General features: G+C 37.3%; 4 protein-coding genes across 4 annotated transcripts; 2 read left to right on the top strand and 2 right to left on the bottom strand.

Moving 5' to 3' along the window:
* Positions 1–1,621: 1,621 nt before the first annotated feature.
* On the top strand, positions 1,622–4,105 carry PKNH_0934100 (3-oxo-5-alpha-steroid 4-dehydrogenase, putative; the record flags this gene model as incomplete). Its single annotated transcript, XM_002259330.1, has 10 exons — positions 1,622–1,724; positions 1,884–1,925; positions 2,204–2,284; positions 2,426–2,555; positions 2,695–2,817; positions 2,986–3,094; positions 3,274–3,331; positions 3,505–3,621; positions 3,799–3,892; positions 4,072–4,105. The coding sequence occupies 10 exons, from the start codon at positions 1,622–1,624 to the stop codon at positions 4,103–4,105; spliced, it is 891 nt and encodes a 296-aa protein (XP_002259366.1).
* A 1,334-nt stretch (positions 4,106–5,439) lies between these two features.
* Positions 5,440–5,904, bottom strand: PKNH_0934000 (conserved Plasmodium protein, unknown function; the record flags this gene model as incomplete). Its single annotated transcript, XM_002259329.1, has 1 exon — positions 5,440–5,904. The coding sequence occupies one exon, from the start codon at positions 5,902–5,904 to the stop codon at positions 5,440–5,442; it is 465 nt and encodes a 154-aa protein (XP_002259365.1).
* A 712-nt stretch (positions 5,905–6,616) lies between these two features.
* Positions 6,617–7,033, top strand: PKNH_0933900 (conserved Plasmodium protein, unknown function; the record flags this gene model as incomplete). Its single annotated transcript, XM_002259328.1, has 2 exons — positions 6,617–6,730; positions 6,923–7,033. The coding sequence occupies 2 exons, from the start codon at positions 6,617–6,619 to the stop codon at positions 7,031–7,033; spliced, it is 225 nt and encodes a 74-aa protein (XP_002259364.1).
* A 122-nt stretch (positions 7,034–7,155) lies between these two features.
* PKNH_0933800 (condensin-2 complex subunit D3, putative) lies at positions 7,156–13,135 on the bottom strand (the record flags this gene model as incomplete). The annotated part of the gene is made up of 5 exons (XM_002259327.1): positions 7,156–10,868; positions 11,061–11,606; positions 11,784–11,928; positions 12,136–12,318; positions 12,725–13,135. The coding sequence occupies 5 exons, from the start codon at positions 13,133–13,135 to the stop codon at positions 7,156–7,158; spliced, it is 4,998 nt and encodes a 1,665-aa protein (XP_002259363.1).
* Between the last annotated feature and the right edge of the window lie 776 nt (positions 13,136–13,911).

Here is a 13,911-nt window from a genome sequence, read left to right as displayed (position 1 = left end):
ATTATAAGAAGTGAGTTATGGGAGAAAGGCAAGGATCCTTAGTGAAATATGCTTTTACTTGTCCATTTGGTAGACAAGGGGGAAGGATTATCATTTCAAAAATGGGCCGCATTGGGCGTCACTTCCACCGCATTTCTGAATCTTCAATTAATTCAAGAAAGGCGGTGGGAATGCTGGGCCAGACAAATTGGCCACAAAATTAGATAGGGGCCCCAAACAGACATAAAAAAATGATAACCATCTTAAAAGCTAAAAGTTTTGAAACTCGACTTAGTGCTGAACATTTGGGTTGAACAAGGGAAGTCAGAATACGCTGAATGAGGTATGGCATGCAAAATGGGATGAAAAAATGAATTCCTTTCTTTTCCCTTTTTCCACTTTTTCCTTTTTTTTTTTTTTTTTTTTCTTAAAAAGTCATTTCACAGTTGCGAAGGGGCAGGGATGGACATGTGTGTTTTGCCAATTCGCTCCCAATGATCTGGCTATACACCCTTCTGTTCTCCTCCTGAGGGATGCCTTCTTTTCCGCTTCACAATGTGTTGTTATTCCCAAAGTGGGAAATATGCTATGGCGCAAAATTTGCACATGTCCGCCATTGTGATGAGTTGCTTATGTAAGTTTAAATACGTTTTAGGTTTTCCTTTTTTTTTTTTTTTTTTTTTTTCTGTTCATATGAAAAGTGCAATAAAAATATATATACACAAATGAACAATGCAAAACGATATTAAATTAAAAAAAAAGATTAAAGGATTTCCACTGTAGCAAAATCGTAGCGCGAGAAAGTAAATGTGCCACGAGAATACGCATTTGGGAAACATGCCATGAAAAGAATACAATCGCTGCGACTAACGTGTCATGGAAAGCAAATATTACGAGAAAAAATAACAAAAAAAAAAAAAAAAAGAAAAAAAAAAAAGAAAAAAAGAAAAAAAGTAGCAAAAGCGCAGCAGGAAGGCAGTGTAAACACAGCAAAGGCACACCAAAGAAGAAGCCTTACCCCCTATTGCGCCCAGGACGGAAAAAAAAAAATGCCATTATATTTTACTCATGTGAGAAGAGGTCATCGAACAAGGGTGAATATATTTGTACTTGAAGCGAACACTATTTTTTCCTCCCCGTGGACGTAAATATGCGTGTATAGTAAATATACGGATAAGCGGCCCACAAATTATCACCACACGCATGGGAGAGCGCCCCCGGTAGCAAGCAGAAGGATGTACACATGAACCATCCTATGCAAACATGTGTTCGTAGGCGTGCATACATAATTCACATTTGTGTATTAGCTGTAAATGAGCCAAAGGCGCGCACCCGCATTATTTTGTATTCAGCTTTCTACTATTCTTGCCTCCCTGGGCTGGGTTTCGATAAGTGTAACAACAATATACATGCTTTTGTGTGAAACGTACTGAGCGAAACGCCCCCTGCGCCATGCACAAGACCAAGTTGAAGTAATTGTCCTTTGTTTTATTCTACATAGGAAGATAATGCACGTCATTCATGATACCTACAGAAATATTCATCTCAAAATTATAATTAACAAAAAAACGTACATAGAAAAATTAGCTTATTTACACCTGGCTTAAGAACAAATATAATCTGAAAAAAGAAAAAAAAAAAAATGAAGGTAATTTTGAAAAAGAGGAACGGGAAGTTTATAGACTGCTTTGACATAAGTCCGTCAACCACCATTGATCAGTTCAAGGAAATATACTACAAGAAGTGTAAGGAAATGGAGGGAGAGAGGTCAACATGGGTTCTTCCTACCACCCCCATACAGTTTATAACTTATATGCCACTATTAACGGAGTACAACGCAACAGAGTGAAGAAAAACGTTTGTGCAAATTTTTTTTCCTTCTCTTTTTTTTTTTTTTTTTCCAGATCATTATTATCCCGAGAGGCAGAAATGGAATTTAGACAGTGGTACGATTTTTACGCGCGCAAATGATAAATACATATATATAGATATATATGTGTATGTCCCGAAAGTGAAGGAACAATATATGACTGAGAGATGGAAAATGTGGAGCATCCGGATGAAGATACCCCACGTGTCAGAGCCTTTGTTCCCGTTGTAGCGATACATGGTGGAGAGGGGAACTATTTTATGGGACAAAGACCTTATGTCTCTTCATTATTTCATTTACCTTTATTTTATTTATTAATTTTTTTTTTTTTTTTTTTTTTTTCAATCTGCGCAGCGGCGGGGAAGACTCTAAAAAGTGGAACGTTCCACGAAAATGGAATAAAAGACAGTGATATTCTAATATTTAAGGATCTCGGTAGGCGCGCGTGCATGTGCGTTGGCGTCAATATGCTGGAATAGATGTCCACTAAGTCGAGCCTCGCAAACTCCTCCCCCTTAAATTAACACCGGAACACATTACATCACATGATTCACCACCATTTTATCCCGTTTGCAGGCGTCCAAATATCATGGCGACTAGTTTACGTGATAGAATACCTGGGACCCATTTTTATTTTTCCTTTTTTTTACTTCTGTGACAAATATGTTTACCCTCAGGCGAACAAAAATAAACACATCATTCAAATGTGAGTGCACGCACGAAAGCTTGGTTTTCGTGGACATGAGGAGGTGTACGCGCCGAAAGTTATCTCTTCGTTTCTTTATTTCATTTTTTCATTTTTTCCATTTTTTCCATTTTTCCTACCCCCACCCCCCCCATCACAGCCTATCCTTGTGGTTTCTGTTGTTCCACTTTTTAAAGCGAGAATTCGAATCTATGTTTGTACATCGATTTAGCAATGCCACAATGCCTATAAGGAGGGTTCCCATAAATTGCGGCCACTATTGGTATATGCTACCTATGGGTGACAGTGTTTTCCGTAGCCCCCTTTAGAGTTATTAGATCCATCGGCAGGGTGTTCCTTCTGCAGGATTATTCGAACCTCCTCTATGTAAATAGAATAAATATAACTTCTCTTTTTTTTTCACCCCCCACTTTCTCATCTCCATTTTCAGGGTATTATGTGGTGTAAATATTGGCTATTATCTATTTCATCCCCTTTACAAACCATACAATTTAGAAACAAAACCAGTCATCGTCTATTCTTTTTTTTGTGTTTTATTAGTAAGTCTTCCTTCTCATATGGGTCCTTAAAAATGAAAACCGTGCTATATTCCCATAGCACATTTATCCGTTTTTCTTCAAAAAAAAAAAGAAAAAAAAAGACGCAAAGGTTAGCATATTTACTTCTTCATATGTTATAACATCACCCTTTTTTTTTTTTTTTTTTTTTTTTTATACAGATTCTGGAGTTTCTAAATTTAAAATGTCATCTGATATTAAGAAATTTAAGACCAAGAGGTGGGGCCTTCATACTTCAGTGTGTGCACTATGTCATTGCGCTTACTGGTGGAAGGAACATTTTCCGCACATACGGGTGGTCAGATTAAGTTGATTGCTCCTCCTCTGCGGCCCCCGTCTGTAGTGCTATATGACCGCCCTTTTATTCACCCCTCTCCCCCCCCATTTCAAAGGAACCAAAAGCAGAGGGATACCCCACGGATATGGCTTTAATTACATTTCATGCGCAAATTATTTTTATGAATCGTTGATATGGATTATATTCGCCCTCATAATAAATACATTAACAGGTATAAGGAGTGGAAAACAACATTACCATAGAACGAACAATCTTCTCTTTCCCCTGTGTGTGAATGCTAACCCGGAGATGAATCTGCGTATTTGGGGGGTGACATGGGATAGCGTTCTATAGACCACTATTGATATATGATCTCCCCCCATTTGTAACCCCCTTTTCTTTTTTCCAGGTTACCTCTTCAGTATAGTCGCCACAACGCAGATGGCCATTTGGGCACTAAAGAAGCACAACAATTATAAGAGAGAATTCCCTAATTATCCCAAGTAACACCTTTTCGCAATTATGTACATATATATATATATATATATATATATATATATATATATATATATATATATATATATGTATATAGGTGTGATAAAATTAGTAGACCCTTACGATGCATCCGTTATAAACATTTCACCATTTTTTTTTTTTTTTTCTTCTCATCCCCTTTGTGCAGAAACAGAAAAGCCATATTCCCCTTCATCTTGTGAACGGGGAGTCGTGTGTAAATCGTCCCACACCACATAAACTATCATTTTATTGTCCTTTTTTTTTTTTTTTTTTTCATTTTTTTTTTAATAAAATTCACTCAACGAAAAATGCATTAACGTTAATGGATTTGCAAATTATAAACTTGAGTTGAGGAAAGCACAAAAAGACGTTACGAAAAAGGGAGTGGTCAACATATTTACAAATACTTCTTGCCATTTCCACAACAGTAAATATATACATATATATTGGTATGTATATCATGGAACTGTCTATACATGCTTAAACGATTTTCTTCCCCCTTTTTTTTTTTTTTTTTTTTTTTTTTATTTATTTATCTTTAAATTTTTTTTTTTTAAATTAGAAAAAAAAGAAAAACTATTTCAAATGAAGAAGCAAAGCGCAAAAAAAAAAAAAAAAAAAATTATAAAAATAGCGAAAATCGTAAAAATGAAACGGAATAATCGTTTTTCGTGGAGATCTTCAAAAAACGAAGAGGCATATTGGGGTCTGCGAGGCGGCATAACTGGGACTACGCGGGAAGTTTCACTGTTGGTGCCCCTTTTCCTGATCTCCCTATGTGTGAAAGACGCTATACTTCACGATAGGAAACGGAAAATGGAGGTTTAGCATCCTCACATGATGGGAAATGAATATAGGCAAGAAGCACTACACACATAAAGAGACATGCCTTCCATTAACCTTACAACGCAATACGTATACCCTTGTGGGGTTGTAAGGGATAGTCGTCTCGGCCCTGTTATGTGCCCCCCTTTTTACTTACTCCCAATTAGTGCAGAATCAATCGAATGGGTGGTGGAAACCAACGCACTCTGCTTTGCCATATTTTTGAAGAACCAAACACTGTAGGTCCTATTCCACCTTTCATGTTCTACAGCACGAATTTTTTCTCCAACATGTATTGTTTTCCCATTTGTTGTACGCAAATAAGTGCTTAGAATTTCCCCCTCATTTTTCAAGTGATGCAGTTCGACACTTAAAAATGGTTCTTTTTTAGGAATGCCTCCGACAATTCCGCCGTTGCGCTGGACCTTTTGTGCATCTTCCTATTTGTAGTGTAATTTCTCATTTCAGAGATGTATACCTCTCATGCTATTTTGTGAAGGATCGATTTGGTTCGGCGTCGTTACCACATGGGGTGTTCCTATTAAGACATAAGAATGGTTTGATAATTACAGGATTATTTTGACGAGGTCCCTCGGTGTAACCCGGTTGTCTAATTTATCCTTGCCTCATATGTCGCGTATATTTTGTGACGACCCCTAACGATACCTACATGTTACGCTACGTTACGTTTCACTTGGCTTCCTTTCGCCTATCCCCCAATTCTTTTAAACTTTTCATATATCTCATTCACCATTAAATTTTTATACCCGTTGATAATGACGCTCGAGATTGTCTTCTCCCTCCCCGCTACCTTGGTATTCCCATGGCTACGGACAGGTACACAGGAGCGAATATTAGCCAAAGAAATATATGCTTTCTTAAATGTACATTTGTCGGATCCTTTTTTTACGACGTTCGTAAGGATGACTCCCTTTAGTTTGTTGTTACTGGGGTATTTATTTATGTCGCTAATTTCTCCTTTTAAAACATCAAAATTGTTGGTTGTAATTTCAACGGGTTTATTTTTATTATGTAAAAAAAGGAAGTATATAAAGCTGTACTTGTCCCTCCTGTGTATGTAATTGTTGGTGTTTTTTTTCCTTCTAGTTCTCCGTAACCTTTCCTTTTCCTTTTTTTCGTGCGCAACAATCAGGTCTGGGATTTTCTCCTTCATAATTGTTCGCCTCCAGGGGATAATCACGCACGCGCGAGTGCATTCGTAGAAGGGGGTATTTTTTTATGTTGCCAAAAAAAAAAAAAGGAAAAAAAGGGATATGTACTTTCCTCCATACAGTGGCACGAGTTTGCATAAATTCGCCCTCACAGAAGGGTTCGAAGCACATGCCACTTTCTGCGCATTAGCCAAGAAGTTGAAAAAAAAAAAAAACTCGTATGTTAAAAACATTTCGAAAGAACGGGGAGTGGTGACCCCCAAATTCTTTCCACTTTTAATTTCGAGTCTTACAAAGTAGAATGCCGTTTTCCGCGACTTGTGCATATATATATATTAATTTTTTTTTTTTTTTTTTTTTTTTTTTTTTTTTTTTTTTTAATATTTTTTGGCTAGTTGGTTCTGCGGAAATGTAGCGTCCCCCGTTGTCGCATATTGTGATTAATTTTTTTCTTCAATCTTTGTGATAACTTTTAAGATGTTTTAAAAATATTTACAGAGGTAGGAACAGGCTACCCTCTTTTTTGCATGAATTGGACGGGCGCAATTTCCGTTTTTACCCCTGTTGAATAGTTGTTCCGCAGATTGCCCGCTCCACTTTGCATTTACTACCTTTATCATACGCGGACGCAAACGCGGAAATCACAAGGGAAAAAAGGCCCCTCTTAAAAAGTACATGAGAAAACCAACTTAAACGATAGTAAAAAAAGAGAAAATGGTGCAGAACTTAAAGGTCAAGGTGAAGAAGAATAAAATAACGGAACGGAAGAACAAGTCGAAAAAGGCCAAAAAGAATAAGGAAAAAATTGACGTCAAAAGTTTGAGGAAGGTTAGCATGTACATATATTTGTGGGTGCATGCTGTGGCCGCGTGTCATGTATAAAAATGCACCTACAAGCGTTCATACATACGCTGCGTTCATACATACGCTGCGTTCATACATATGCTGCGTTCATACATACGTTACGTTCATATGTGAGCTCATACATGCGTACGCACTTTCGTTTTTCTCCCCTCACAGAAAAGCAAACTGGTGAAGATAGACAAAATTGAGGAAATGGCCAAGAAGATGTGCGCGTCCACAAACAATAACCTCAAGTTTTTGAACACAAAGGAAACCAAGAAGAAGTAATCAGGGAAATCCCTGAAGGAGGAAGACGCATGTATCGGCTTGGGTCCCAAGTTAGGCGTACCTCTCCACCTGTCTCGTATAATTCCTCTCTTACTTTGCGCATGAATGGTGATTAAGTTAAATTATTTGCGCCTACTTCGCGCACTCTTTTTCCTGGAGGAATCGCCCGGAAGGTCGTGAATCCCGTGGAGCACATTGTGGACCTCCTCGTACTCGCTTTCGCTGTCGCTGTGGTGATAATCAGCGGCGGGCCTTTTCTGCATCTGAAGTTGGTGTTCCCGTTCCAGGTTCTCCTCGATGAACTGGTTTTGAGACAACTCCAGAAAATTCACATTGATATTAACGACCTTGTTGTTCGTCCGAAAGGGATCATCCTGATCAGTGTGCAATTGGATTAAGTCTACGTAGATGAAATTTTGTAAGTCATTTGCAATCTCATTTCTAACATGAACCTCTGGGATTAGGTCATCTAGAGAATCTCGATAATCCAGACAAAGGTAAATAATCAAATTATTTATATTTTTGTAGAAAAAAGATTTGGCCTTAAGCATAATTGCCCTCAGGGACAACAAAATCGGGAGGGTATTTTTTTTTAAAATATTTTTCATTAAGTCATTTAAAACTTTAACACTATTCTCCACATTTTTAAATTTGAGATTTTTGTTTTTTTCTTCCAATTTGGTGAAATCTTTTTTTATTTTTATTTTCATTAATTTGGATGATAAAATATTTAGGACATCTTGTAAGACGGCTCCTTCATTATCATCATCATTCAAGGGGATCACATTTCTCCTGTTTCCATTTTTCTTTTCATTTACATCTTCTTCGCAGAAGTAAAAATTATCATAATTATAGACATACTGTATTAGGTAGTCATTAATTAATTTCTGTTGGAGAGAAAACTTCTCACTATTGTTCAGGTTTTCAAGGAGAAAGTGATATATGATGTATCGGTCCTTCTTATCCTTTATTTCGTAACTGTTCGCCATGTTTGCCAAATGCTTACTCAACTTGAATTGGTAAAAGTTATTCAGCACAAAGATGAACTCAATGATGTAGTTGATTAAATTCGCCTTATTATATATCAAAAGGATGTGCTTAAAAACGGACAGGGATTGCTTCTGTATCGTTTCGTTCTTATCCGCCAGGAGGTACAAAAATGCGAAGAAAAAATGGTTGCTAAACTTTATGTAATCCTCGGATATTAATTTTGATATCATATAAAAAGACAAATAACGAATAAAACTATTTTCATGTTTGAAAAAACGTAGAAGGATGTATACAAATTTGTTGCATGAACTTCCGAAATTTATGATCATGTAGTAAGTCAAGATAATTAGATTATTCAGCATATTCATGGAGGTGTTTCCATTTTTTAAATCCCTTTCAATGTTCAAAAATAAATCGTTTCTGATATTTACTCCCTTGTCTATTAGTAAAATACTTTGGGTTAGATAGATACAGTTCCTTACCATGATACTGTTATGGTCGTCTGTCCCCTTGCTTATTGCTTGATCGTAGATTTTTTTTAGCTTTTGGCTAGCTGTGGTCAAAAATGGCATCATATCGCCTTTCTTAAAATGCTTCATCAGAAATATGAACGTGATTAAAATGTTGCAGAAAACCATATCGTGCGGAACAGATTCTACAATTTCGAAGAAGAAGCAAATCTTATATTTTAGCTTTTCAATAAATTCGCTCACGTTATCTTTTTTCTTCTTAATCAAAATGTTTAAAATAATATAAATTAGACACAGAGGACAATTGAAATTAAAAATGGCATGTTCCAAATTTTTCATAAAATCTTCATTCAGCTCTTCTATCGTATCTAGTAAGTTATAAACGATCGTAAAAAGCTTCAGCATGATGTTTTTTAGGACACCCTTGCTACATGTGCTTACCTCATCCATTAAGTCATCCTTCGTGAGGATATCGTCCGTGGGTTCCTCGATTAGGCGATCCTCACCGGCGTTCTCCTTGACCATTTCGTTACCACTATCCCCATTACTGCTATCCATGTGGATAGGTTTCCCCCCCGCAGTGCTCAGCAGATACACCCTGTAGCACCTGCTCAGGAGGAAAAGAATATTTCCGATGTTCACACTGTGCCGGTACTCCTTCGATAATTCTATAACAAAATCGAGCAAGAAAATATTCCACATTTTGATGGAAAAGTAGCGCAAGTTGTACATAAAGGAATTTAACAGACTGATAAATTCTTCTAAACTGTTATTCTTCTTCCGCTTGAGGCATAAAATAATGAGGTTGAAGTTTTGTAGGTCGTACTTGGTCATCGTCCGCAGTAAGGTTAGAAAATAGTTCGTTACTTCTTCATCGAAGTAAGTCTTCCATGTGTCTATAAGAAGTAGCACTCCGTTGTTATTTTTGTCGCACTCATTTATGTTATCCTTATTTTCGCTTTTCTTTCTTTCCTCCGTAGATTGGAAATCTCCCTCTGTTGGTATTATCATATCACTGGTAAATGTGGACCCCCTCTCGTGATCAGCCTCCCCAGGATCGCAGTGCCCACTTGAACAGAGCGATCGTGATTGATGAGTTCCCCTAAAATATATTATTTTATTTTTGTCCAGAACATCTTTTATTCTTTTCTCGCTTGCTTTCAAAATGGGGCACTGAAAAGCAGATTTTATAAATGTATTTAAGAAAATTGAAATGGCTTCATCTTTTACCGTTTCTTCTATATCCGTTATGGCAACCAAGATGATGGACAGCCACATTTTCGCTATATACAAATCTTCACTAGCATTAACAAATAAATTATTAACCGTCAGAAGAACTTGTCTTCTCACAGATGACATGGCGTCTAGGGACAAACAGTACATATAATTAGAAATAAAAATTAAAAATAATTTATAGCTTAATTTTTTTCCTATGAGAGTTTCGAAAATAGCCTCTATATATTGCACCGTAAGTTTTCGAATGTTACTTTTATGACTAAGAATATTTCCTGAAATTATTTTGTACATGTTAATCTTCTCCTTCGTTTTATTAAATATAAACTTATAGACAAGTGAATTATTTTCATGATATTTTCTATTCGTTAAGATTCCCAAAATGGATAGTGCCTTTGCCCTGACAACCATGTTAGGGTCTTCTAACCTTTCTAAAAATAATTTAAATAATTTCAAGAAAATCGACTCATTTTTGTTCGTTTTTTTTTTCTTCATTAATGCTAAGAATAGGTCCAGAATGATACCCCTTATTTGATACTTTTCGCAGTTTATATATTTTATAAGAATATTAAGATACCTCACCATCACCGACTCGTAGGTGATGGTGTAGCTTTTATGATCCATTACAAGGATGGACGTTCTCCTGTTTTGTATTCTATTTTTCGTTGCCCATATATTCGTTTTTCTCTTCTTCCTCCTGTGGCTCTCTGGGGGGATTTGTTCCCGATTTTCCTCCGCACCATCGATCGGATCGGCGTTGTCCGCTTCGTCACTCGATACGCCAGGCATCGTGTACTCCTCCGCTTCCCCCCCTTCGTATAAATCTTCCTCCGACTCGGAACACATGGATGAGCTGCAATCATCCTCCAGCGTGAAAGATGCACTGGAGTCGATCCTCTTTTTGCTAATTTTCCGAACCCTTAAATAGTTCTTATCCAAAAATCTAGCATCTCTCTTCTTACTGTCGTCCCCCTTAACGAAGAGCATGTACTCATCGCATATAATTCGCATGATATTGTATTTGCTTTCTATTTTCCTGCACAACTTCACTAACGTTTTGATTAAGTCGAGGAAGAGATTCCTTTCGCTCCAGTCATGGTTGTTAATGATAAATATTTCGATGAAGGAGAACACAGGATTGCCTGAGATGCGAAAAGGAAAGATGTTAATCAGTGCAAAAAGAAAAAAGGATGAATAAATTGGAGGAGACCAAATTTGGGTCTGTTCCTAACATCCGAAAAAGGTAATGGTCACGGTGGACAGTCGTCCATTTGCTACATCATCGCATCGTATCCACTGACAGAGCGCCGATATGCAGCGCGTTTTCACCTTACATGCATTTGCCACAATCTGATCCTCGAAGAACACTTGATTCTCCACAGATGAAGTCCCTTCCCTGGCAGACAAGTATTCCCGTTTTAACTTCTCGTTAAAAAGCACTTCAGGAACAATGACTCGAATGCAACTGTTTACAACGTTCGTGAAAAACAAAATAATTAAGTTATTCATTTTATTAATGTGATCAATAGAGTATGTATTATCTTCCATCCTTGTCTCCTTCAAGAGTAATAATATCTTTGCAAAAATTAGGTTCACTATTTTTACAAAGATATTAACCTCCGGGCCGATGTCATACAGCTCTACGTTGATGTTGTAAGAGAACCTCAAGTCGTAACATCTTCTCACTATTCTTATGAGGTAGTTAATGCATAATATATGGATACAATGAATTAGTGGCTTCTTTAATAATTCGAGAAAAAATTTGATTAACTCAAAGATACAATTCTTATCGTTAATGTTCACCAAGTTGCTTACATCTAGATATTCTATGCTTTCGTGTAGAGCCATGAATACATTTTTTAGGACAATCCATTCTTTCTCTTCGGACACGGAAAAAAAAAAGGGGTATGGAAGAAATGAGGGAACTACTCCTTCGGTGAATATGTGGGCCTGGTGCATGAATATTACAGCATTTTACGTTACCTACGGGACATGCACACTGCTTACGCGCGTCGCACTGCTCATCCCTGCCTCCTTCGATGCCTAAATAGACGTACCATTTTTCACATCCTCGATGTCCACCTTCTTCACTTTCGACATTCCTTGGTCGTTGAAGTAGAAGGAGCAAGTCACGAAGCGTTTGAGAATTCCTTTCAGTGTAAAAAGGCGGAAGTGTAACCTTCTTTTGTCAAGGTGCATCCACTGAAACGGGATCAGGAGGCACGCAGGCAGGTGTGGATTTAATGCAGAGACGGGGTTCAGAGAGATGGTAATGCGGAACTAATAAGCCCTGCTATAACCCACCAACACACACACATACACAGTGGTGACATCACGACCTCCCTCATAACAGAACGACAAAGCCGCGTGCAAGCATGTGTCCACCTATTCCTGCAAAGTCTGCCATACCTGCAACAAATTCAGATGAACTAGGGATGAATAACTGGAGTACTCATCATTTTTGTAAATCAAATACGTCAGGAGGAGATTCAGACTAAACCAATAAGACATGTTCATATTCTCGGTATCTTCCTTATCGCTTTGTTTCTTCCCACGGTCTTTGGCTAGCCATTCGAGTACTCTTTTTCTCAGCTTTGGTCGGAATGAAAAAAAAAAAAAAAAAAAAAAAAAATAGAACAAAATAAAACAAAATAAAACTATGTCGCGTAACTCGAAGTAACAGAGCCAATATGATGAAGTACATTTTTTCTTTTTTCTCTCTCTCTCCTGTTAGGGCGCCATTAAATTGCCTGCTAGGTACAACTTCATAGTTATAACGTTTAATTTCGATAGGTGAGAAACACTGTGTATGCAAATCATGATGACTACCCAAATGGGGCTGATCTGTAACTTTCGATATTTCTCTTAATCCAAACTAGTACATGTTGCCTTAAAATGTGCAAAGGCCATTTTCATAGTTTCGTAGATATAGCTCCATATTTGTGCGTCTTTTTTTTTTTTTTTTTTTTTTTTTTTTTTTTTTCCTGTTCCTTCTAACCGTTTCGTGGTAAATTGGGTAAAAGCATAACTCGCTTAGGCCCTTGAGAACATCCAAGTTGGACGAATTAACTATATTATCCAACTCGGGAAGAAGGAAGTCGATTTTGTTCTTTTCGTAGTAAATAAACGAATCATAGTGGTCCATTAGAACACTTGACACATTGAGCGAAGTAATGCTAGCCTTTATTTTTTTGTACATAGTCTCCTCATTGTCCATTTTTTCAAAATTTCGTTTGTTCTCGTTAAGCATTTTTTTCAGTATATTGTTGTGAATGTTCAGACAGCTGTGGATCTTATCGTTTGTCGGGTTCGCCTCCATTTTACTTTTTTTTTTCTTTTTTTCGTTGCCTTCCTGTTCATCTTTTCCGACCCTATCATCCTTCATTTTTCTCTTCCCGCCCTTTTCCATTTTTTGTTGCGCGTGGGGATGTGTACCTAATCGTCTATATATTTGTATGTCTCCTTACATATTAAAGCAAATATAACCGTTGTCCACGTACCCCAAACTTTTTTAGGGGAGGAGTCGGCACAGAGGAAACCACCTAACGGGGGGCCAAAATGGACAATACATATACATATATATATGTATTTTTCAGCTGGTCATAATTTCTTTTACGATATCAGCATTGGGAAAATCCCCCCTCCATGTAATTCACATATGAAGTTTTAATTGTTCCTAATTATTTGCAATAATAGGGACACAAAAATTGACAATGTGTTTTTATCTTTTCTCAGAAGTTTTTTCTTCGAATGGCGTGAGCAGATGTGGAGAAAGTGGTTCCTTCCTTTTGCACACAGTTTGAATATTTGGCTACCTATTTTTTTTTTTTTTTTTCCTTTTTTCCCAATTAGCATGTCATTTACTAATTCCTTTACGCTCATTTCCGTTTCGCCATTCTTTTGCTAATTTAATCGCGCAGGTGTCTGTATACCTATGTAGGTATTGATATTTGCCCTTTATTTTGTTTTATTTTATTTTATCGTCTTGGCCTTGCGCTGTCTCTTCTCGCGCGATTTTTTTTTTTTTTCCACCGCGTGCCTTTCGCGCCCTACGTATTGCTTCTTTTTACACTCTCCCTTTTGCCCGTTTCTTCAATCCCGCCAAACTGTGCAAACGTCATCGCCGCTGGAAAAAATAAAATCGCCCTTAACAGGCTCTAAGCGTACGTCGAGATGTTTCATTCC

The sequence above is a fragment of the Plasmodium knowlesi genome, assembly GCF_000006355.2.
Source record: "Plasmodium knowlesi strain H genome assembly, chromosome: 9".
Classification (NCBI taxonomy): Eukaryota; Apicomplexa; class Aconoidasida; order Haemosporida; family Plasmodiidae; genus Plasmodium; species Plasmodium knowlesi.
Note: the sequence above shows the minus strand (reverse complement) of the source record. Positions and strands in the feature narration are given on the sequence as shown.